The sequence below is a fragment of the Camelus bactrianus genome, chromosome 21 (genome assembly GCF_048773025.1).
Source record: "Camelus bactrianus isolate YW-2024 breed Bactrian camel chromosome 21, ASM4877302v1, whole genome shotgun sequence".
Taxonomy (NCBI): Eukaryota; Metazoa; Chordata; class Mammalia; order Artiodactyla; family Camelidae; genus Camelus; species Camelus bactrianus.
Window position 1 is genome coordinate 18,339,898 of NC_133559.1, and position 23,848 is coordinate 18,363,745.

General features: G+C 38.0%; 1 protein-coding gene across 2 annotated transcripts in view; it reads right to left on the reverse strand.

Annotated features, from left to right (window-relative positions):
- Positions 1–13,813: 13,813 nt before the first annotated feature.
- KIFAP3 (kinesin associated protein 3) overlaps positions 13,814–23,848 on the reverse strand; it is a 127,996-nt gene continuing 117,961 nt past the window's right edge. Inside the window, exons 20-21 of one of the 2 annotated variants that reach the window (XM_010953853.3) lie at positions 18,158–18,226; positions 13,814–14,272 (exon numbers count right to left, since the gene is read on the reverse strand). In XM_010953853.3, the coding sequence (XP_010952155.1) occupies positions 18,181–18,226 (46 nt within the window). In that variant the 3' untranslated portion in view covers positions 13,814–14,272; positions 18,158–18,180. The remainder of the gene's footprint in view (positions 14,273–18,157; positions 18,227–23,848) is intronic. The other variant, XM_010953851.3, reaches the window with a different exon arrangement.

Genomic DNA, 23,848 nt, shown 5'->3' on the forward strand with positions numbered 1-23,848 from the left:
TATAGAGTTAATGGTACTTGCTAAAAGAAAGTAAGGAATCAAGGTTGCTGCCTTGGGTTTGGCTCCAGCAATTGGGTTCATGGTGAGACCATAGCAAATTTGCAGAACGGTCAAACATCCAAGTGGAGCTATCAGATTGGTTGATGGCTGGACAAGTCAGAAGAGTCACTGGAGACGTCTAGATAGGACATAAAAATCTGCGCATCAGGGTCTCAGCAGGTTGTAAATATCCCAATATCTTATATGCTTCACCTGTATTCAACACAGAGAAACAACTACAACACAACACAGTATCTTAGCAAATGAACTCTAGAGAATACTTCCTCTCTGTGTGAGATTCTTTGTCCATTATTCAATGATGTGCTGGTAAATGTTTAACAGTTTATGAAGTTTATTGATATAAAGTATATGAAATACGTGTATAGATGAATCACTTTGTTGGACATCTGAAACTAACACAATATTGTAAGTCAACTACACTTCAATTGAAAAACAAGATAAAAAATAAAAGGTTGCTGTAATTTCATTGAAAAAGGTATATGAAGGATATGTAGCATATAATTTACAAATATAATAATGAAATATATAATATTCTTTATTGCAGATTCTAGTAGCCAACTGAGAATTACCTCGGGGTGCAATTGATGAATGAGTGTCGTTCTGATATGAATGTTGGGTACTATGTCAATTTATATTAACAGTTAAGATGAAATTGAAACAACAAAGATGTATGTTGGAATGTCACTGCTTCATCGATGTGAGTTAACTTCTATGCTGAATCTGATAATAGTTTTGAGTACTAGAAGACTATTTCCTCCATTTTTTATGCTATCACAATGTAACAGCTACAGTCAAGACGCACTTTTAAGTTTAATTTGAATTGTTATTAACATTTCTTCATCACTTTGTTAAGTCTAGACAATCAACAAAACACTAAACAAGCCCCGATTTGTAGCATTTGCCAATTTCTATAGTGTGAATACTCCCACCATGGCCAACTTCAGGGAACCAAAGTGACATCACTGAATTCAGAGTTGGGAAGAGATGTGGTCTACCATTATATAGGATTTCCATCATAGAGATATAATAGATATAAATAACCTCTGAGCTTAGATAATAATAAAAGAGTAAAATAAATTTTAAATAATGAGTTCTTAGTTTTTCTCACCTTTTAAATTATAATCTATTTAATTATATAACTTAATTTTTAGTAATGGCTGTGTTTAACAACTGGCTTTCAAAATGCCTAAACACTTCAGTCAGCTCTCATCAGTTTGTATGAACGACTCCTGTGAGTGGGCTTGAGCACACCACCACCATGATTCCTTTTTAATCAAGGTTGGACAAAAAGAGGTTTATGTAATGTTTTCTTTCATGTTGCTTTTCTCCAAAAAAAAAAAAATATATATATATATATATAAAATTTAGATTTTGGTCTTTTTTGGTGGGGGGAGTAATTAGGTTTCTTTATTTTTATTTTTTAGTGGAGGTCCTGGGGATTGAACTTAGGACCTTGTGCATGCTAAGCATGTACTCTACCACTTGAGCTGTATCCTCCCCTTGGAAACATACGTCCAGCGTCCATGTACCCTAACTAGGTATTCATACTTTCTGTTTCTACTTTGCATTGTAAATTAATACATTATTTCTTGCTTTTATGTGCATTAGTCTTTTTTGAGTTTATTTTTTTCTCCTAGACCTTGATCATAGCTGGTGTCCAATTTCTCAGTTCCAGTCCAGCAAAGCTGAGGACCAGACACTAGAATCTAGCAAGCACAGCCACCCGTGGCCACCCTTCCGAGTCATGCCTGGGAGACATCCGAGCGTTCCTCAGGTCATACCCTACAGTCTTAACTGTGTATTGTTTTCAAAACCACAGCACCACTTTCTGACTAGATCACTTCTAGCTATTTCCCTGCTTTGCCCTCCCTAAGACTATTTCAACCTCATTGTGTTAGGTAGTAAGTAGGGGCACCGGGCAGATAGGTGGAGGAGAGGGAGGATGGTCTGGAAGATGGCGTGGTGACCGCCTCCAGCATAAAGGGACTTTACTTCTTCTAAATAAACGCCAGCAAGAAACCGGTTAGAACCCAGCAGACGTGACTGCAAGGTAGCAGAAAGGACTTAACCGGACAGGACCCAGTGCCCGTTGTATTATAATTAACATTGCAACATTGCGATTTAGCCCCCCACCCACACTCCATGGGTTTTTCTGTGTACACTATGGGTAAGGACGTGCACAAAAGGGGCCAAACATGACTCGGCATTCTAGGGGCAAGAGCCGTCAATCAACCAAAAGACCACCTCTAAGCAAGGGTGTAAGAGAAGGGGAGACAAAACCCACCGCACTTCCTCCCTTGGATCAGCCTGCCTCCCGTTCATGGAGGTGTACTTTTCCTTATTTTAAATAAATCTTTTAAAATCTTTAGCTACACAACGCACCATCTCCTGACTGTAAACATGTCTTTTGGGTATGACGAGAACTGGGGTCTTTACCTTTTGGGGTAACAACTGCATATTTTCTTCCAACAGGGCAGGCTCCAAAAAAGTCAGCAGACCTCCGTGTGAGCCTCAGTTTTGCTGCTCACCGTCCGGAGTGCTCTTGGGCAAATTGACTTTACTCAGCGTCCGTGTTCTCAGCTGCAACTTAGGAATTAAAGGAGTAGCTACCGCATGCGTTTTGTGAGGGTTAGATTAGGTAAAGGGCTACCACGTGAAACTTTCAATCAGCGTTACATTCTGTTACTGCTGTTCTGTGACTGGTCCAGATCGACCCCAAGGTTGGCTTCTGTAATCAGAGTTCTCATTCCTTTCACTCTCGCACCATCTTTCCATGGCCTCAAGGGATGCAGTGCCCCAAACATGTCTCCTATTTACCTGAGAGACCTCATTCTTTTAAAAAAAAATTTGTATTTTAATGGCTTCTTTCTCCCCTGCTATAAGGAAGAGAATCTTTCTTTTGTTCATTGATCTAACCCTCACTGTAAGTTGTCAACAGACATTTATTGAGGAACGAATGCGTGGAAGCGTGGAACGATCTACACCAGTCTGTGAACAGTCACAGTGTTGGGGAGGGAGGGGATTACTTTTTCTCTTCATGATACAGCTTCACGTTGTTTGTTTTATGTGATACAGTGGGCATAGATTACTTTTGTAATTTTAAATATAATAAAGGAATAAGAAACTGAAATGCAAACTTAGACTGGAAGCTCTTATAGTCAGTCTTACATCTGATAAAACGGTGCTCATAGTTCCTCACTATGTGGTAACAGTCTTGGGGCGTCGGGACCGTGTCATAGCAGCTGCAAAGCTTCGACAGGAGAGATGAAGGCCTGTGCACGTTTCCTGATGAGGTGTACATGGCCGTTAAGTTAACTTACCTACTTAAGGCAACAAAGAGTGACGTGTGAGCCTCTGTTCGTTTCTCAGTTCTCCCCAAAGCTGTGCTTCTAGCTCAACGCAAGTTAAAACCTATTTGCTGTGTTTCTTTAAAAAAAAGAAAAAAACTTCCTCTGCGTACCACTCCATGAGTCCTTCTCAAAGCAGCTCAGGGCTGCCATGGCTCCTGAGTTCCTTCCCTCCTCCCTGCAAACACCCACCCCAGTCCAAGTTCTGAGTCAAGGGAGAAGCACTGAGTGCTTGCGGGATAAAGAGATTCTGCAAAGAGTTTCCTGTGGTCAGGGAACATTTTAACAAGTGAACGAACAGACCCCAGGGCGTTCAGAACTCCTCGTGTGAGCTTTCGCCCTCACTATTGGTACCAAAGCTTCTTGAAAAGAATTTCCCCCTTTTCTCACAGCAACTCTTCACTGATCCCCTGGATTCTTTCACTGCTTCTTTTCCCAGCTTTTACTACCTTTTTTATTTACTTCTTTTCCCCACAGTATGGAGTAAGTAGAGTCTATCAGGCATGAGTTCTTCAGCCCAGTGACACTGTAGTGTGCCCAGCCTCGCGGACAGGAAAGACGCCCGTGTCGCAACAGTACAGTTTGCAGAGCCCGAGCCCTCTTCCAAAACCGCAGGCCTCCTTTCCACGGTCGCTGAGTTAAAACGGATTCCCTCAGCCCAGGAATGAGCTCTGAAAGGCAAGCTAACTGAAAAGGCTCAAGGCTTCCCTCACTGGCGCTCCTGGAGCCTGGGCTGCAGCCAGTGGCTCCCTGTCCCGCCTGCTGCAAACCGGAACGTCGGTGCTCTGCTGGGCTCAGTTTCACAGTCAGGCCCTGCCCAGCCCGCTGCTGCTGACACAGCCGACTTTTGACACTGGTAAATTGCAGGGAAGGAGGAAAAAGAGGCAACTCATAAGAGGCATTTATGCTGCTTTTAAGTAGCAGTTAACCAACCTCCAGCTTCCAGAATCACATACCTCAGTTCCCCAAACTACCAAGCTAGCAAGATGGAGCCTGGAAGAGAAAAGATGTAGAGACAGTAAAGTACATGCTAAGCTTTTCTCCTCACACGTTAATTAGCTGCAGGGTTTCTCTACTGAGCAGTCATGATCAAATAAAAGGATTTCTTTATACTTTATACCCTGTGTGTTGGGCCTCTGGTAATCAAAATATTTCTAAGTGGCCTTGAGTGATGATGATTTGTAGGAACTGATGATAACTTTGCTGAGAAATGGATTAAATGATTCACACTACAGGGTGGTATGCTGCTGTGCGTGATTGCTCCTCAGTTGGGTAATCATTCTCGTGAACCCAGAGTCTTTGTATCTGTGGAAAATACTGGTGGTGCTGATGTGAAGAGAAACTGAAAGTTTTAAGGAAGGCACAGTATTTGTAATTTGAAACATTTGTACAGGCTTGTATAGATCTCTCTGGTGCAATTTATATCAGTAATCAATTGCTGCATAACAAATCATCACCGATTTAGTAGCTTCAAACAACACTTATTCTGTTCACAGATCTGTAAGGGCTGGGGCAGGCCTTGGCAGGGCAGCTCATTTTGGCTCACGTGGTGTCCTCTGTAGGAGGGGTGTGTTGATGGTGGGGGGCTGGAATCCTCTGAAAGCTTATTCACCTCTAGCAGTTGATCCTGCTTGTTTTCAGGGACCTCGGCTGGGACCATCTGAGCCAGGGACAAGATCACCACTAAGCACACTCCCATTCAAAAAGGGAGCAAGGGGAGACACATGGCAGTCGTTGGTTTATGGCAAATCTGAAATTGTGCAGGCACATTTGCTACTTCCTTTCACTCAGGGGGTCAGGGAATGTTCCTTAGTTAGGTCCCAGCTTTTGCTCCCTGGCCATGTTCTCTATTCCATTCCCACCTGCCTAGTTCAACTGATCTATAGCAACTCCAAGCCCCACACAAGACACAGAAGAAAGTTTTTCCTAGACTTCTCCACTGGTTCCCACAATTATATAAAGTCTAACCCCTATAATAAATTCCATATGCTGTATCACTCAGAGCGGTTTTGTTTTTCTGATCAAACTCTGAATGATATAAGACCAATTAAAAATAGCTGACTCCATCTGTCCCTGAATTTTCTTTAGTGGCATTGCTTGCTGTGGGCTTTGGATCTTAGATCTGTGAATGATCTCTGTGGGGTCAGGAAAAGCGCAGCAGCCACCAGTGGTATTCTGATGCAAGGAATTCCAGGGAACGCAGACAAATTTATATCCTTAGGAAAACAACCACTTTCTATCTAGTGGGACCTGTGTGAGCTGAAAAGCCTCATAGGCCTGGTGCCTACAGACATGGTAGCAAAGCTTCTAATTGTACTTTAGATCAGTTAAAACTGAACAAACCAGACTGATGGCCTAGATCCTGACCTGATTAAAATAACAATGGTGCTTTAAGGAAAGGGCCAAACTGTTACACTCACAAGCAGGTGGCAGGACAGACACTGGTCCTCCCCTATTCTAAGGGAGGGCTGTGTCAGCTGAGATCAAAGAGGAGCCTCTGCTAAAATGAAACAGCACTGGCAGGATTAACAACAGAAACACAGACTACTTGTGGGTCAAGCATGGCAGGGCTACCGTAACCTGGAATTAGGTTAAATGCTAGGCTTCTTCCTTCCATCCATTCCCTTGAAGCAGGACCAAGCCAACTGGCACAATATGCTTAGCTCCAAGCAGACTCAATGCAGACAGCACAGGAAGCCAGCTGGTTGGTGGGCTATAGCTAATGGACTGACCGTATAGTCAAGCAGATGAAAACAAACTGGTGAATTAATGGAAACCAGTGTGGAAAAAGAAACTATCAGAAGCACTGGTGTTACGTGTAGCTAGCTACTCGGTTGATGAGGTTTCTAAATAGAACAATGAAATAGACGCTCTAACCTGAACCGTACACCTAATAAAAAGGAAAACTGGGACAGTAGGAATTCTGTCAAAAGAACCATCACTGATTCTTTTCATGGACGTGTTAGGAAGGTGGGTTCAGACAACATTCTGAGAGTTGGTACTGCCCTTAAAAGCAACTGACATGTAAAAATTGGGCTCTAAATTAGTGAAAGCCAATCAAATATACTCTGATGTCCCAGCTCACCAGATATTACAGATAGGTCTAAGGATTGTGTTCCTAGGGTACTGTTTCCCAGGCAACATGGTAGATGGATTCTTTAGGGCTTCTGATGGAAGTAACAACAGTCTTGACTTACTGCCCTACGTTTGTATTCAGGGCTCTGAGTCACATTTGCTTTTGCCACAATGACTTGCTAAAATGCAGACAGTTGGAAGAGTTGTGTGAAAGATGAGTAACCCCTGAGACTGTTGGTCTTGACCAGAGACCTCTTTTATTTTTTTAACCACAAAAATCTATCCAACAATAAACAAGTAACATGATAATTCAATGGAATTTTTATTTCTGTTTTCCTTATAGTTGACTGTAACTGGAATAACAGAGTGGCCTATTAAAAAAAAGATAGTTGAGAAAACACCCGGGACTGGAATTGAATCTAAATGGGTGAAGAAGTAAAACCAATAGATTAGGGAACTAAACAAGGAATATAAAGAGGGTACTATAACCTCTGGGAGACACTCGGAGACAGTTCCACACGGCATCAAGAAATGAAACCCAACCAGACATAGAAGAGAAAAATTAATTTTCAGAAACACGTCTGAGGTCCCTCGTTGCAATCAGTTGTTGTTTTCTCCCCCTCTAGCTAACGGGACTCAGTCTATACTGTCCCCAGCCGAAGATGAGGTATTGTTAGACGTTGTCCTTCTAGTGAGAAAATTAACTTGCCCAGCAGGGGTGATGGCTATTTAGGCTATAGCAAATCTCTTCCATAGCAGCAACCACTGACCTTGTAGGACTAGAGGCCTGATCATTCAAAGAGAAAGTCTTGCCTAAAAAAAATGGAAGTAGCGGTGGAGGCAGAAGCAGGCAGAGGTAACTGAGGGACTAGATGACTCACACTGGCTGAAGCTGAACCAGCTAAGAAAAAGAAGACACTAAGACATCACGGAAGAAAGTTATGTTTGCCCCTGCATAACAATTTTGGCCACACTGTTACACCCCAGCAGTAATTGCGTTAGGGACAATGGCAATGTTTATGACTGGTTGTGCAACTCAACCCCCATTTGTGATGACCATTAGGACCGCTGGTTTTGTGTGTTGGTTATTGTGTGTGTGTAAGTATTCAGGCTGGTACACAGGCAGAACCCCTGTGTCCTGGTGCCTGAACTACATACAGTAATTGTAAGAATACCAGAAACATCAGCCCTGCCACCTGTGCTGCATTAAGTGATACAGACATAGTGTCTACCAGCACAGGAATGTCCTGCTCACAACATCCCTACTCTCCATATAATTTGGACATAACCTATAAATTAAGTGAATGGACAAGCATGCAGCCATTCTAAACATGACTTACTGGGGGAGTCCTTGCATGTTTACTGGTTTCAGACACTGAGGATATGCCTTCCAATTAGTTTCCTGTAAATTAGTGATTTGCAATCCTAGGCACATTAAAATCACCAGGGGGAAATTTTAAACCGTTAATGATTCATGGGCTCCAGTCCCGGAGATGATTATTTAATTGGTTTGAGTTGCAGTTTGGGCACCCACATTTTCTAAAAAGCTCCTCAGGTGATTCTACTGAATGCACGCTGGTATACAAAATAGTACCCACACTATGAACTAATGTAGTGGTTCTCAAAGTGTGGTCCTTGGCTCAGAAGCAGCAGCAGCACCTGGGGACTTGTTAGAAATGCAAAACTGGGGGCCTCATCCGAGAGCTACTGAATCAGAAATACTGGGACCCGGCCCAGAAATGTAGTTCAGTAAGCCCTCCAGGTGATTCTCGGGTAAGCTGTTAGGGAGCCACCGAACTAGTGAAGTTATCCGACGGAGTCTGAGTGAGCATCGTTTTATTTCTGATAGACCCCCTCTAATAATGCTTTTGCCTTAAAGTTTATTTTTTCTTGTATTAATATATTACTCTATCTCCTTTTATCCTTGAATGAGTTTAATAGAATATACAGTTGTGGGTCATCAGTTATTTTCTCTCCACTCATCGAAGATATTCTACTGGCTGTTTGTGCCCAAAATTGTTGAGATCTGTTGTCAGTCTAATTACAGTACCTTTATAAGCTTTCTTTGTCTCTGGCTGTTTCTTTTTTCTTTGATATGTTTCAGTTTCACGCTGGTGCGTGTGTGTGCGTGTGTGTGCGTGTGTGTGTTTCCTGCCTTCGTATTTGGTGTCTTCCTCATTGCTATGGTCTGAATGTGTGTCCCTGCACAATTCATATGTTGAAACCTAACCCTCAAGGTGGGTTGATATTAGGAGGTATAGTTTTGGGGAGGTGCAGAGGTCGAGAGTGGAGCTCTCATGAATGGGATTAGTGCTTTTATGAAAGAGGCTCCGAAGAGATCCCCTGTCCTCTTCCACCATGTGAAGACACAGAAAGAAAGAATGATCTATGAACCAGGAAGTGGGGCCTTACTAGCCACTACACCAAATCAGCCAGCACCATGATCTGGGACTTCCTGTGAGAAAGAATTGTTTATAAGCCATCAAGTCTGTGGTATTGTTTCAGTGGTTTGAACAGACTAAGACTCATTTTAAGATATATTCATCTTTTGTTATTTTAGAAAGTACTGCCTCATCCTTTATGCTTTTCTTCTAGAACTTTTCATTTTATAGTTTATGTTCCTTAACTGCTTATATTTCTGTATCTTGGTTATTGTCATTGTACTTTTTATTTTTAGAAGTTAAACAATCTTCTATACAATTGTTATAGGTTACTTTCCATTTTACTGTTATTATAAAATATTGTCTGCATTCCCCAGGATGTGTGTACAATACATCCTTGAGCCTGTCTTACACCCGATACTTTGTACCTCCCACTGCCTTACCCCTATATTGCACCTCCCCACCCCTCCCCACTGGCAACCACTAATTTGTTCTCTATATCTGTGAGTCTGTTTCTTTTTGTTATATTCACTAGTTTGTTGTATCATACAATATTTATTTTTCTCTGACTTATTTCACTTAGCACAATGCCCTCTAAGTCCATCTGTGCTGCTGAAAATGGCAAAATTTCATTCTTTTTTATGGCTTAGGAGTACTCCTTTGTGAGTGTGAGTGTGTGTGTGTGTGTGTACACAAAGGAATATATGTATATATATATACACACACATATATATATATATATATATATATATTTTTATACCACATCTTCTTTAACCATTCATCTACTGATGGACATTTAGGTTGTTTTAATATCTTGGCAATTGTAAATAATGCTGCTATGAACAATGGAATGCTTGTATCTTTTCAAGTTAGTGTTTTTGTTTTTTTCAGATATATACCCAGGAGTGGAACTGCTGGGTCATACAGTAATTCTATTTTTAGTTTAGTTTAGTTTTTTTTAATGGAAGTACTGGGGATTGAATCCAGGACCTCATGCATGCTAAGCACCCACTCTACCACTGAGCTGTTACCCTCCTCCACTATTTTTCATTTTTTGAGAAACCTTCACACTGTTTTCCATAGTGGGTGCACCAGTTTACATTCCCGCCAACAGTATACAATGGTTCCCTTTTCTGCACATCCTCACTAACACTTGTTATTTGCGGTCTTTCTGATGACAGCCATACTACCCATACTACCCAAGGCAATTTACAGATTCACTGCAATCCCTTTCAAAATACCAATGATATTTCTTACAGAACTAGAACAAATAATCTGAAAATTTGTAAGGAAACATAAATATCCCAAATAGCCAAAACAATCTTGAGAAAGAAGAATAGAGCTGGAGGAATCATGCTCCCTGACTTCAGACTATACTACAAAGTTACAGTAATCAAAACAGTATGGTATCGGCACAAAACAAATACATAGATCAGTGGAACATGAGAGAAAGAGCCCAGAAATAAAACCACACATTCATGGTCAATTAATCTATTACAAAGGAGGCAAGAATATAACATGGAGAAAGGAAGTCTCTTCAATGAGTAATGCTGTGAAAACTAGATAGCTACATGTAAAAGAATGAAATTAGAACATTTTGAGCGGATTAAAGACCCAAATGTAAGTTCAGATACTATGAAACTCCTAGAGGAAAACACAGGCTGAACACTCTTTGACATAAATTGTAGCTATATCTTTTTGGATCCGTCTCCTACAATAATGGAAATAAAAGTAAAAAATTAATGAACAGAACCTAGTAAAACTTAAAAGCTTTTGTATAGCAAAGGGAACCACTGACAAAATGAAAAGACAACCTACTGAATGGGTGAAAATATTTGCAAATGATATGACCGATTAGGGACTAATATCCAACATACATAAATGGCTCATTCGACTCAACATCAACCCCCCACCAAAAAAAAACCTGATTGAAAAATGGTCAGAACAACTGAATAGACATTTTTCCAAAGAGAAAATACAGATGACCAACAGGCACATGAAAAGATGCTCAACATTGCCAATCATCAGGGAAATGCAGATCAAAACCACAATGAAATACCATACACACCTGTCAGAATGGCCATTAGAACACAAATAACAAACGTTGGCGAGGATGTGGAGAAAAGGGAACCCTTGTTCCTGTACCTTTATAAAAGAACACTTTCACTGAAAACCAACCAGCCAAATGTTGGTGCTCTAATTTTTATTTTCTGTATTATTTTCTTATTTATTATTTAATGCATGCTATTTTCCTTTGCCTTCTCAGAGAGCTTGTCACATTTTTCTTCACATCACTGATTTTTTTTTGTATCATTAATTCTATTCTTGAATGCCTCTGTAGCTCATGAAAGTCTTCTCCCAAACAGGAGGGAGGTTCTGCTGTACTTCAAAGAAAACATACACTGAAGATTAATGCTATCCCTTCAACTTGGTAGACTTTCAGGTACCTGGCTAGAATGTACATGCGGGGTTTTAGATATCTAAGGAGATTCAAGTATTTTTCCAAATACTCAGTAAGCTAGCAACAAAGACACAGAAGAACACAACTCACCTCACTGAAAATGTCAATGTATCCTCAATGACAGAATTTGGGAAGATTTGCCAATAACCAGGACAAATTGGCTGGATTTGGGGGAAAAAAAAACCTTCCCAGTACCGCTTGGCAAAAAGAAGGAAGATCAATTTATATTTCTCTCTTATTCTCTGTCTCATGACATAAAATATACAAGGTCTTTAAAATCCTGAACACCAGGCAGCTAGTAAAAATTAATCCTGTCATAACAAACAATGACTGAAAGTAGGAAGAATCATCGTTCTCTTTTCTTTGAGACCTTCTGACAATTTGGCTTAGTCTTTGAGTCCTAAAGATCTTGGTGTATTCCTGATGTCATGTAAGGCCAAATGAGAGCGTAGTGACTGTAAGCTCTGAACAAGCTCTGACTAGTAATAGTAGCAAGCGATTCTGTGTGATCTACCTCATTTTCCACTTCAGATGTCCCCGTAAAGTCATAATAAAACATTTGGCTTCAGTTCTACTGGGCTGTGCAGAACTAAGCAACAGGGGTGTGGAAGGGGTAAGAAAGGGGTGAGCGGTGTTTTCTTCCCCATGTACTGACTGAACGCAATGGTGGCTCTCCCACGCAGGGGGCATGTGATCTCATGAAGATGAAGCAGTGTGGGGATGAGAGGAGGAAACAGAACAGAGAAACCTATTCTTGGCCCTATGTGAGAAAGCACCTTAGGAAACTCTCAGAAAGACTGAAAAACAAAGCAAAACAAAAACTCTTGAGAGGAAATAATTTCCAGCCATAAACCATGGCTTAAAGCCATAGCAATTTAGTCATTAAAGTCAAATGTGACTTTAACTTGTAGTCAAAACCTGGTAAGGCCGGGATATCTGACTTACATATAAATGGTATTTCTAAAAGTACCCAAGGGCAAAACCTTTTGTTCTCTGAAGTATATAAGAATTTTAGATATTCTTCCTTATTCCTTTAGTAAAACTTTCTATCATAAATAATGCAAAGGTAAACCAGTCCATGCCTGAGTGGAAAGATCACAATTTCTCAATCTGTGAAGTCCTAAAATAATGAAAGAAATATACAGAGAGACTGAGCATGTGCAGGCACGCCTCCGTGAGAACAGCCTGGAGATGCTATGAATTGTTGGGGGTGCTCTTCCTAGAATCAGTTTATAATAGTGCGTGGGAAGTTCTGTTACAGAGTATTTGCTTTATCTATTAATGTCGCTTCAAAGTAACATTTATACTCTCTACATATGACAAATAATAAGGCAAGGTATTTAGTACTGAGATTACTGGATTGATCCAATCCAGTAATCAGAAAACAGGTTATGTCACAGACCAAATACATGAACTTGGGCAAGCCATTTCCTTTCTCCTGGTGTGGTTTTTTTCAACTGGAAGAGTTTGACAGGGTTGTTTGTAAGGCCCTTTCCAGTTTTAACAGTCTACAGTTAAAACAGAAACTAAGACAAATGTTTTCAGAAAGACCAATTAGGTTGTGAGTTCAAAGATACAAATCATATCTTAGATTCACTTACTCTTTAAGGAGGTCATATACTTTCTTACACATAACAAGTAGTTAAGAAAATATCTGTTGATCATATTTTAAATTTTTATGCGATTGGTGTCCCAAATAAGTAGGCAGAATGAATTCTTTCAAAGGCCTTTTCCAGCTCTACCACCCTCTGCTTAAAATATAAATCAAGCCCAATAAATAGTATATAGACCAACGAGATTTTAAATTCTTGTCTTTGCTCTATGTATTCCTTTCGAAGCCTCATATAATTCCTTCCGTACCAGGTGCTCAAGAAAATATCTGTAGATTATTTTATTTGCTTTGTTTTTCAAGTGAATTTTCCATATTATAACATCAATGAGTTACTTTCGAAGCTCATTATTAATTATGTCTTTCCATTTCTTACTACCTAGATCTTAAAAAAACAAGTGAACAAATGGGGAATGGGTATCTAAGTGAGCAAAATATTTTGTTTCTTCAACAATAAGACTTGTAATGGCTTTTCCATACTTTAGATTTCATGAATAATAAAATCTAAAAATCCAATAGTAATCTAGTTTCATGTATACCAGTAGATGTCCTAGGTTTCCTGTATTAAATCAGAAAGCAAAATTAATTTGAATTAATTGCTGAAGAAACTCTACCCATATATGATGTAACTTACAGTACATATTCCATTGTTAATTGAAAAATCATAGTTAATAACCTTGGGAAGCAATCTTTCAGGCACATGGCATGAAATAAAAAGGTGATATTCTTTTCATAAATTTTAAAGGTAACACACATCATGTGAAATATTCTAGCATTTACAAGGAGGAAAAAGGGCAGGAAAAAATAAAATTCGTATGTACTCTCTATAAACATGTAACTCCTAATGAAACATTAAATAGAAACACATGACTTCTGTTAATTCATTTGTACTTTATGCTTCTTTTTAATAGAAATTAAATTAGTCAATTAATGTACATAATGCAGTGTTTGTTTTCCAGTCTAGTTGCTTTTTAGCATTCACTTTTGAGTCTCCTGGGGAAAGTTACTCAGCATCAAGATGGGGTTTGATCAGTGAACATTGTCAAGCATCAACTGTACTTCACATAGGACGGAAGAGGTTGGAGTTAATCTGCAGCTAACAACATGGAAAAATAAAAAGAAACACAGACCTGCAACAGTATCAGCATGCATTATTAGGCCAAGGTTCAAAGTTAACCCAACCCACACAGATTTCCTCTCAGCTGAGCGTCCATGTGGAAGGGGGCGACTCTATCGAGATCCATAGCCATAGTAGTAAGGTTCATCAGGGCGGAAGCCATAAGCTGTGGCAGGGCGTCCAAGAATGCCGACTGACTGGCCAAAGCCATCCATTCCAAGACTAAAAAGAGAAAAAGGAATAATCAGTTCTATTTTTCATCATACACCCAAAATGCAGGTCAAGTAAGAGGCCTGGAATTTTATACCTCCAAGATTCTCTTTCTAGCAGCAAAACAGACTTATGTGGCTGGCTACCATTAACCTTTCTTCTTCTTAAATACAGCCATAAAATGTGTACAATAAATATTTACTTCTAACAATTTGTGTTAAAAATGTTGAAAACCTCTGTCATCAGGTTACCATTCAAAACAAAGAGAAAGAGAGATCAGAAAAGTTTTAATACATTACATTCTAATATAGCTTTTATGCCAGAGTATGAAAAGATTTTACATGCTAGCAATCAGCAGTAACACATTGCTAAGGAATGATAAAATTAAAACTGTAGTAAAGTGAGTTTTGCTAGTTGTAATAAAATCTCTTTTTCATAGGATTAATCCACTATTGGTAAGGACATGCAACTGAGTTTCAGCAGTAATCTCTCACTCAGAGCCAAATCATACTATAAGCTTATGACTAAAAGAACAAGACAAAGAATTTTACAAAAGTTGCAATTTTGTTAGCCAGACTTGATCTGCACAGTCTTCTGACTCCTCAGTGGAAAAAATTACTATATAGTACATGTTTTGAGTGACAGCAAACTCATGATAAATTTTGGTTCAATTTATTCTATGGAAATAATAGAAGCCCAGAGATAACCTTCAGAGTTATAGATTGAAACATTGATAAACTTGGATTAATTCCTTTAAAATTATTCTTTCATCTATTAATAAATTTAGAAGAAAAAGTGTTTTAAGAATCAGAGAATTATCAAACACTTAGCAAAATGACAAGATATTTATTTTGCCAGGCAAATATGGCAGCTGTAACATGCTCATGCATAACTCATGCGGTGAATGCCAGTGAGCTTATTTCCAATCAAAAGAAATTATTTATAATCCAGAAATGCAAGCTTTGAAAAAAAATATTTAAATGATTCAAGATTGTCTGAGATTATGCTAGAAATAAACTTTTCCTCTTATTAGCAAAATCTCAATATGACTAAAAATATATTCATATAGGCATTAACTTCTCACAACTCAACATGAGATTAAAACACTTTAGAAAGAACTTAAAATGTTAAGGTTTTAAATAACTTGTGTGTGTGTGTGTGTGTGTGTGTATGCTGGGATAGGATTAAATACTAAAAGTAAAGAACCATTAATATATATAGGGCACATATAGTTCATGTGAATCTACCTCTTAGGGGAATGGAATTTCTGAAATACATGTTTTCGGTCAGCATTTGTAGTGAGTGATCCTGGACAAATCCAACTTTTTGGGCTCCTTCTATGTCAAAACTGTGTCCGTAATTTCTGAAAATTGTTTGAAATTTTTAAGTCTGAATTTTATTTTGAAATGGCAAATATAAGCATGCCTTCCCTACCTTGATCCCATGGAAAGAAAGATGATATTTTCTGATGAAGGGAAATACTACTCTAGAGGTAGCTTTAAAGATGTTTCAGAAATTAATGGAGTCTATTAACTAAGACACATCTGTATCAGTTTAAAATTAGAGGAAAAGTTGACCATTGAAAACTTTTTTCTTGAAGCACTAAGGCTAACGAATACTCATGTATCTAAACAATTCTCAATTATATAAAGGTTGATTATACAGCTTGTGGATTTCAACTCCTTCCTTTTTCATCTTGCTACTTATTAACTGCCTTCAGCCACTCCTGACACTTCTTAGCATCTCTTCAGAGGCTGAATAGCAGCAGTTTTAGGTTAAACTGTAGTTAACTTTGTCTCTGTTTCTCAGTCTCAGGGCTGTGGTGAGATCTCCCTCAAGAACTTGGAAACAAGAGGCACATGGTTGATTAGTGAAGAAATACGCACAAGCACCTTCAAAGCAGAACATCTCACAGAGGAACAATACGACTGTAATTCTATCTCAAAGATGTCGGCACTCAGAAAGGAGTCTGTTAGCCATGCTGGCACAGAACAAGGAGCTCCTCAGAGGCTTTGTTGGTAGAACCAACCCAAGCAATTCCTTGGGGTGACCTGTAACACCAACACGACTATCTGACCTTTTTGGCAGGCTTGTCCTCATTGAGGAAGGGCCTTAACAAAGGGTCTGAGACTGAAGTCATTATAGGTTCAAATGGCAAAACCCTGTTTTTTTTATTTCTATGACCAATAAGCAAACTTCTGATCACTGTTCTCTCATGTGGCTTGCCAACAGGGTAAAGAATAAACTTAGACATTGTCTGTGATTTGCCTGATGGTTATACTTTCACTGTAAATTGACAAATAAATATTCTGTTTTATTAATATGTCACATTTTTTTGTTAAGAATATGCATCCCCAAGTCAGTGAATGTAAGACCAAACCTTGAACACTGATATATTTGAGTTTCTGAGCCTGCAAGCTTACTGTAATAAACTTCTATTTATGCACTCAACGGTTCACCCACAGACATCTATGTGCATTACAAGGTACAAGACACATTCTTTTTTAACTTCTATAGATATTATTCAGGAAAAGTTTTCAAATAGGAAAATGAAACCAACTCCTAAAAGTAAGTTTTCCTGGAATTATCCATCATGTATCACAGATGAACTTGCTGTTTAAAGAATATCTGAAACGTTATTGGATGGCACTTTGACGTAATTCCTTGGTCCTTTTGTATTATGAAAGATCAACTATATTCACAGTTAATATCTTTTAAATAAAATTCACTCTGAAATAGAATAGTTTGATTCCTTTAACTCTCATTTGGTTTTAATATAGTAGGGAAATTGGCTTTTCAGGATGCTAAAACCTGGAGATCAATATTCTTTTGGGACATGTGGACATTTACTCTACTTCCTCCCTTGGGATAAGGATGTAACCTTGTTAATGCTGAATCTGGTCAAAATCAAGAGAGCCTGATACAAGTCTTCCCAGTAGAAGCAGATACATTATATAAGTTCTTCTGGAAGGGGACAGAAACATGAACATAACAGGGAAGTGTCAGCAAAAATTGTCCTTTCCTGATGCACCAAGGCTTGACTTAAACGGTAGTAAAGCCACTTGCATGCCCTCATTACGGACCCTGAGAAAGTAAGCTGTGGTGTGCTGCACCTGCTCTTGCCCTGTGTGACCATTCTGCTTCAGATGAGAGTTCACATATTTGGCTATTTATATTGGAATTTAATCCAACACTGAACATGTGTCTCTGTATGTGCACTCTCTTCCTGGTACTCCTAAACAATATAAAAAAGCTGTGTGTCACTTTAGATTAGAATATGCCACTTCTAGACCACTTTTTCTTTACAAGACTAATTTTGTAGTTATCATTTAACCTTTATTCTCAATGTCTAGAAATCTTATTTTGGACCTCTGAATTAGAAAAACACCAGAATGCAGTATTACTTCTTGAAAATATATAATTCTAGTCCAAAGAAAATGGTTACTGTTTGTTGTGAAGAGACAAGTAGGAAAGGTTAGGCCCCCATCTGCTATTAACTTTTATATCCCAAGAACAATGATTTTGGGGCACCTAGAAAAAAATGAAAGATTCTTCATAAGTAAAATATATTTAAAATCAACAGCAAATATAAACCACTTCTAGATTTTCTTTTTAAAGAAACATTTAGGAATCTAATTAGCACTCAGCAAGTATAAGACTAAAGTTTCTGTAAAATTTACAAGGCTTCAAACAGATTTTCAACAGCATTCACTTGAATTCTAAACTTGAGGTGATTCGAGAGGGAGGAAACAGAAATCAGACATGACAAGTGATGCTTCACATGCAGCATATCACAAGGGGACAGCAGCCAGCACGGACTCCTAGGCACTCCGAGGCTCTTATTAAACTTCTGCGCCAGAGTTGACATTCCTATAGAAAGGGAAGAAAATTACCTACCTCTGGCTGTGTGTGAGGCTTAATTAGTGCGTATTTGTAAAGCACTTTGAAATCCTTGGCTGAAAAGTGCTGCATAAGTGAAAAGTATCATTATTGTATTAAAATTAGATGAAAGCAACACAAGTCTTTTTCTTCTTTGACATTTCCAAGTCAGCAAAATGAATGCAAAGCAAATAATGAATACATTAGTGGATGCTAGAGAGAAAAAAAAAAGGGATACATTCAAGCCAAGTTCTCTTTTCATAGGCTCACAGAATCTTTGACTTGGACACATTTTCAGAAATAATCTGATGCAGTCACAACATCCGTGAAGGCTCTACAAAAATTCCTGTTGGAACACCCCCAGAAATGAAGTGCTCACTACGTAGTCAAGGCAGTTCATTCCTTCTACAGACACATTAAACTGTTATAAAGTTCTTTATTACACTGATCTGAAATTTGGTTCTATTAGTCCTAGAATTACCTCCTTGAACCACAAAAGAAGTCTAATTCTTCTTTAATATGACTACTTCACAGCTGTCATTTAATCAATCTTCATGACATGGTCTCTAAAATCATGTCCTCTCTGAAATACCTCATTTTTTTGCTATCTTAAAATAAGCTGAAAATAACGCGGTACTTATGATGTGGTCTGAAACCAGTACAGAACATAACAAGATCCTATTTCTGACTCTCTGCTATTGTGGGCTAAAACTGTATTGATCTTTATCAAAATTTTTAAGGAGTCATTACCACAAAATGGCTTATATTGACTGTATAATTGTGTGTGGAGACACACACAGACACACATGGAATTTATAACTTATAACTACCATGTTTAACTTCATCTTTTTAGTTTGGGTCTTTCTTTGCAGATTCTGTTTTCCCTAAGACAAAATCCTTTATAACAACATAGTTATAGAGAACAATGGTTCTTACTAGCTACCTATCTTTGTTGTCCATAAGATAATATGGAAGGCTGGAATTCTTTTGGGATTGTCAAGTGGAAGGACTTAACATGAACTAACTTTTTGGGAAGGAAGCAGCTCCAGCATATTATAAAACTATATGAAATGACTTGGTAATAGTCTTCTAGAACAGTTCATTCTTTTTATCAATTACTCCAACATACCGATCATAGAATAAAAATCAGTATGTTTATCTTCCTTTCTAAGTAGATTATATATTGAGCATCATAATAATTTCAGTTTATGTATGATTTGTCATGGGAAATTTAAGTCTATGCAATAGTGATCCTTTGTCCATCCATCCATTCAAATAGTACGAGTTCCTATAATGTGTTAAATACACCGTTGAGGGTCAATGTTAAAAAAGAGATGTGGTGCTGGGAAGGCAATAATAAGCAGGACATGGTCCCTGACAATGCACTGGAGGCAACTAACATGGAACAAAATTCTGATAATAGTATGTTGTATAATCCTAGTATATTTATAAATTACTACAGAATAGACTAGGACCAAATATTTAATATAATGTGAGAGTATACTAGAGGTATGTATAAATTGTTACAGAAGAAACTCAGGGGCTAGAAAGTCACCATAGAAAATATCTTGATTTTAACGCACCTGTTACTTCCTGTCATCAATTTTTATTTTCTGTCTTTATTTCCTATTAGGATGTAAGCACCATGAATGTTAAGAACTGTCTTACTCACTGCCATATCCCTGGCATCCAGCACTGCACCCGACATGGAGTGGGCGTTCGAAAAGACTGCGTGAACGGGCCAATCTCAAAGGACAAGTAGGATTTCACATGTGAAGAGGAAGAATTACTGATAGTGTGGCAGCCTGAGCAAAAGAGAGGAAGAGCTGAAGAATGACCCGTTGTGGCTGAAGTCTTCGGTTTATGATGTAGGCAGCAGCAGGAGGAGATAAAGCTAGAAAGGGAGGTTAGGACTAGACTCTGAAAGTTCATCATGTTCCACACTAAGAACCAAATACTTTTGGAGTGTTTTCAATGATTTTTAAGAAAAGGAACAACTTACTTCTGTGTCTTAGGAACATAACTGGGGTAACATAGGGTTGAGAGGCCAAAGCACGGAGAACATTTAAGGGAATGTTACGGCTGTCCACACGTGAAGGAAGGAGCGCCTGGAGAGGCACTGGCAGAATTAACAGCGATCAAATGTGCTACACTTCATCACAAAAAATGCTATCTTTTCTCTTTTGAAATGGATCTTTAAAGTTATATCTTTTCTATCTGAGAACTGAGAATGAAGAGAAAGAATTTCAAAATTGGCTAAAAATTTGAGAGGTTATAGTTACTTGGAATCAAATAATTTTTGCCCCTTTGATATGGGACTATGTTTCATCAAATAACTAAGCGGTAGTCGTCTTCCGCGTAGGTGAAATCAGACTGTGTAAGTAGTTTGCTTCAGCACTGAATAGGAAGAACTGAACTATTCTGGCAAAGGAGGACGCTTTTTCTTGAAATTCATATATATAGTACTAAGAGAAGTGTGAATTAAATGAGACAATACCTATAAAATTATGTACCTAACATTTGTATAGTGACATTATTAAATCCAGACCTAAATGTTTGCAATTTACAGATCAACCACTAGATGGAGAGCTTGTCTCACGTACTATCACGTCCTACAAAGCAAGCTTTACCAAATTTAAATTTCTCAGCGCATTTAACATTGCTACAATGTGGTTTCCATTGCTTTTTTTTTTTCACATAATCGATGTTTTCACCTTATAGATGTAAAATAATCTAGAGTTAAACAGGAATCTCTATCATTCATATGCAGAAAAAAAGGTTTGTGAATGTGGAGGCCTATGAAAATGATAGAAGAGGCTGTCTTGGACACTGAAAAATATAATTAATGCACATGCATGCTCAAGTACTTCTATTATAGGAAAACGTCTAAAGTTTTCACTGAACTTGTCAATAGCATCTTGTTTCTATAAATGTATATGTAATACGTATACACTTTAGGTTGCTCAAAGGTGTTACTTATTGCTTTGGACTTGAGCCTTTGTACTATTGAGAAAATGGACACAGTTAAGCAGTCTTACTGCGTTTCACCAATATATATCAAGCTTAGCTGTCATTTTCCATTTAGTTTTTTTCCACTCTTAATCTTTTATATGCATGACTATCATTTTTTCTTTTATTATGATAAAACTAAAAGGCTAAAGAATCTTAAAGAGTCATTTTTAGTGAAATCAAATTAATATTTTCCTCAAAATTAAGGGCAAATGATATGAGTAGTGGGAGGCTGTATTTAAAGTATTCATCTGGAACTTGTTAAAAAAAATTTTTTTTGAAAAAGACATCTGTGAGTTCTAAGGGGAAAAATACCACCTTGGGGACAAATCCTTTCAATTTAGTTACTATACTGAGATGCCTCAGATAAAAACTAATTTGTACTAATGATGGAGGAAGTATGTGTAAAACAGTCACTGATTTATTCCAAATGGAAAGAAATTCCACTTCACTGATGCTCTTCTAATATCATTTAATTTACAATTCCCTTACTAGACATCTTAATTTGTTATCTAACCCATCTCCATAGCCTATTTTAATGATTATATTTTTACGTGAGATGTTATAGTTGGTACTTTTTCATATTATATCATCATTGCATTAAGTTTTCTATTCCTTTAAAAATTTTTTTTTACAGTCTCATTGAGATTCTTCTATTAACTCTAGTTCTTGTGCATCCTAACGCTCTCACTGTTGCATCTGACAATTCTTCACGACAGCCCCTTTCTTCACGAGCTTCCTAATTTTTTATTGTATTCAACTTTAGGTTTGTTTTTTGCTTATCTGTTGGCCCTTGAGTTTGGAAATACGTCTACAGAGAGGTTCTGTATTTGTTTATAATATATCAAGGCCCTTGGGCCTAATATATCAAAACTGTCCTGAAACATTTTAAGTGATAATTTCCTGACTTGGGGTTCCCTGAATTAGACGTATGGTATAAATTCTGAACCCACGCATGTGCGTGGAGCAAGCTGATAACTCCTTTCTCACGGGTGACTACTGTCCCAGTCTAGTGTCTTGGGGAAGAAGACAAGCTTTGGCCACTTCTCTGGGCTGGTGAATTAAAATCATCTAGTCCTCTTTTTAACTGATGAGAAAAAGACAGCCCTTTGAAGTTCCAGGCTTTATAAAGGGAATTCAGTTCCGCTTTCCTATGCTGTATAACCGTACCTAGTTCAATATTCTTATGGTGATTCCTGAGTGTGTGTGTGTGTGTTTGTGTGTGTGTGTGCGCACCTGTGTGTGACTTTGGTGAATTTTTGTGAATGTGGCCACGAATTATAACTTTTTCTTATATTTTGTCCACCTTTTCTGTATCTATGTAGGAGGAGGCCCCTCCAAGTCAGCTCACTCTACCATCTTGCTGGAAGTCCCTCCCACTTTATTCTTATTATCGGCACTGCACATCTAAGGAAAGCCTTTATAGACCTTGTATAGCTGTGACTCAAAATTGGCTTTACTGAACAGAACAATGACTTGAAGGAAATAACTGGAGCCATTAGAAGATACTTTTTTCCCTTATTTGTAGCAATTAACAGAAAAAACTACTCAAATAGGTGCCTAACAGAAGCTGTCAGATGTGATTATGAAGCCGAAGTGAATATTTACTCAAACCTATAATGGTCTCAAATTTTTTATAGCAATCTTTAATGAAAGTATGCCATCTAGTCATCTTTAACTCGCAATTTCTTCAATTAAGTACAAGGACTTCTTGAAATTAGCAATTTTATAATATCAAGCAGTGCCTCATTTCACACTACCAAATGTTAAGGGAACTTACTGAGCTGCTAAAGTAACCCCTAGGTCAATAAACTGAGTCATTAGCACCTCCTTTAAATAATTGTTTGTCTGTTACTGGTTCAACATTTATATAATCTGTCATAATACTTTGGCTTTTTAAGGTACAAAAATTACTGCTGTAGGCTTAAACTAGAGAATATAATTTAAGTAGTGATGTTTTCACAGTGATAGTTTAACCATATTGTCTGGTACTGAGTGAGTTAAAGCCCGAACACCACAGCTAATTACTATGTAATGCTAACCTTAGTTGCTGGTTCATTTTGAGACTCTTTAAAATATGAACTGTGTATTTTACCCCTATGCACTCTCTTAATGATTTGTTTTTTTTAGACTGAAATCACTTCCAGCCATCAGTTATACTCTTGGTCTCTACATATGCACTTCTCCAAGCACAAATATTTCTTTTTCCTATTGGTCTGCCAGCTCTGTCAGAGCAAATTTCACTTTAAACTAAATGCTATGATACTTAAAACCTCTTGGATTACTCAGGCTGCTAGTGTGATCTATGACCTTCCAAGAATGACAGCTGAACTTTCCAATTTGCTTATACTGCTTGGGGAACTAAAAGCACATGCCAAAGAGGAAAACGTTTCTGATGTTGAACAGAGAGGAGAGTTCTTGTTGGAAGTGGGAGCAGGAGACTATTAAGTACTGAAAAATACTAATAAGAAGTGAAAAGAAACTAAACATGTTGTAAAGTCTAAGAGCTCGAGCATAATTCAAAAGTTAATGCTAGTATTAAAAACTTTTTCGTCCTGTTTAAAATATGAATAATGACCTTCAGTTACTGAAATTTAAACACTAACCAGAATCTTTAAATGACAATGCCCTGTCAAAATGAACACGCTCAAGAGATGGAATAGAATCTAAAATTATCATGAGTTCTAATCAAAATGGGCT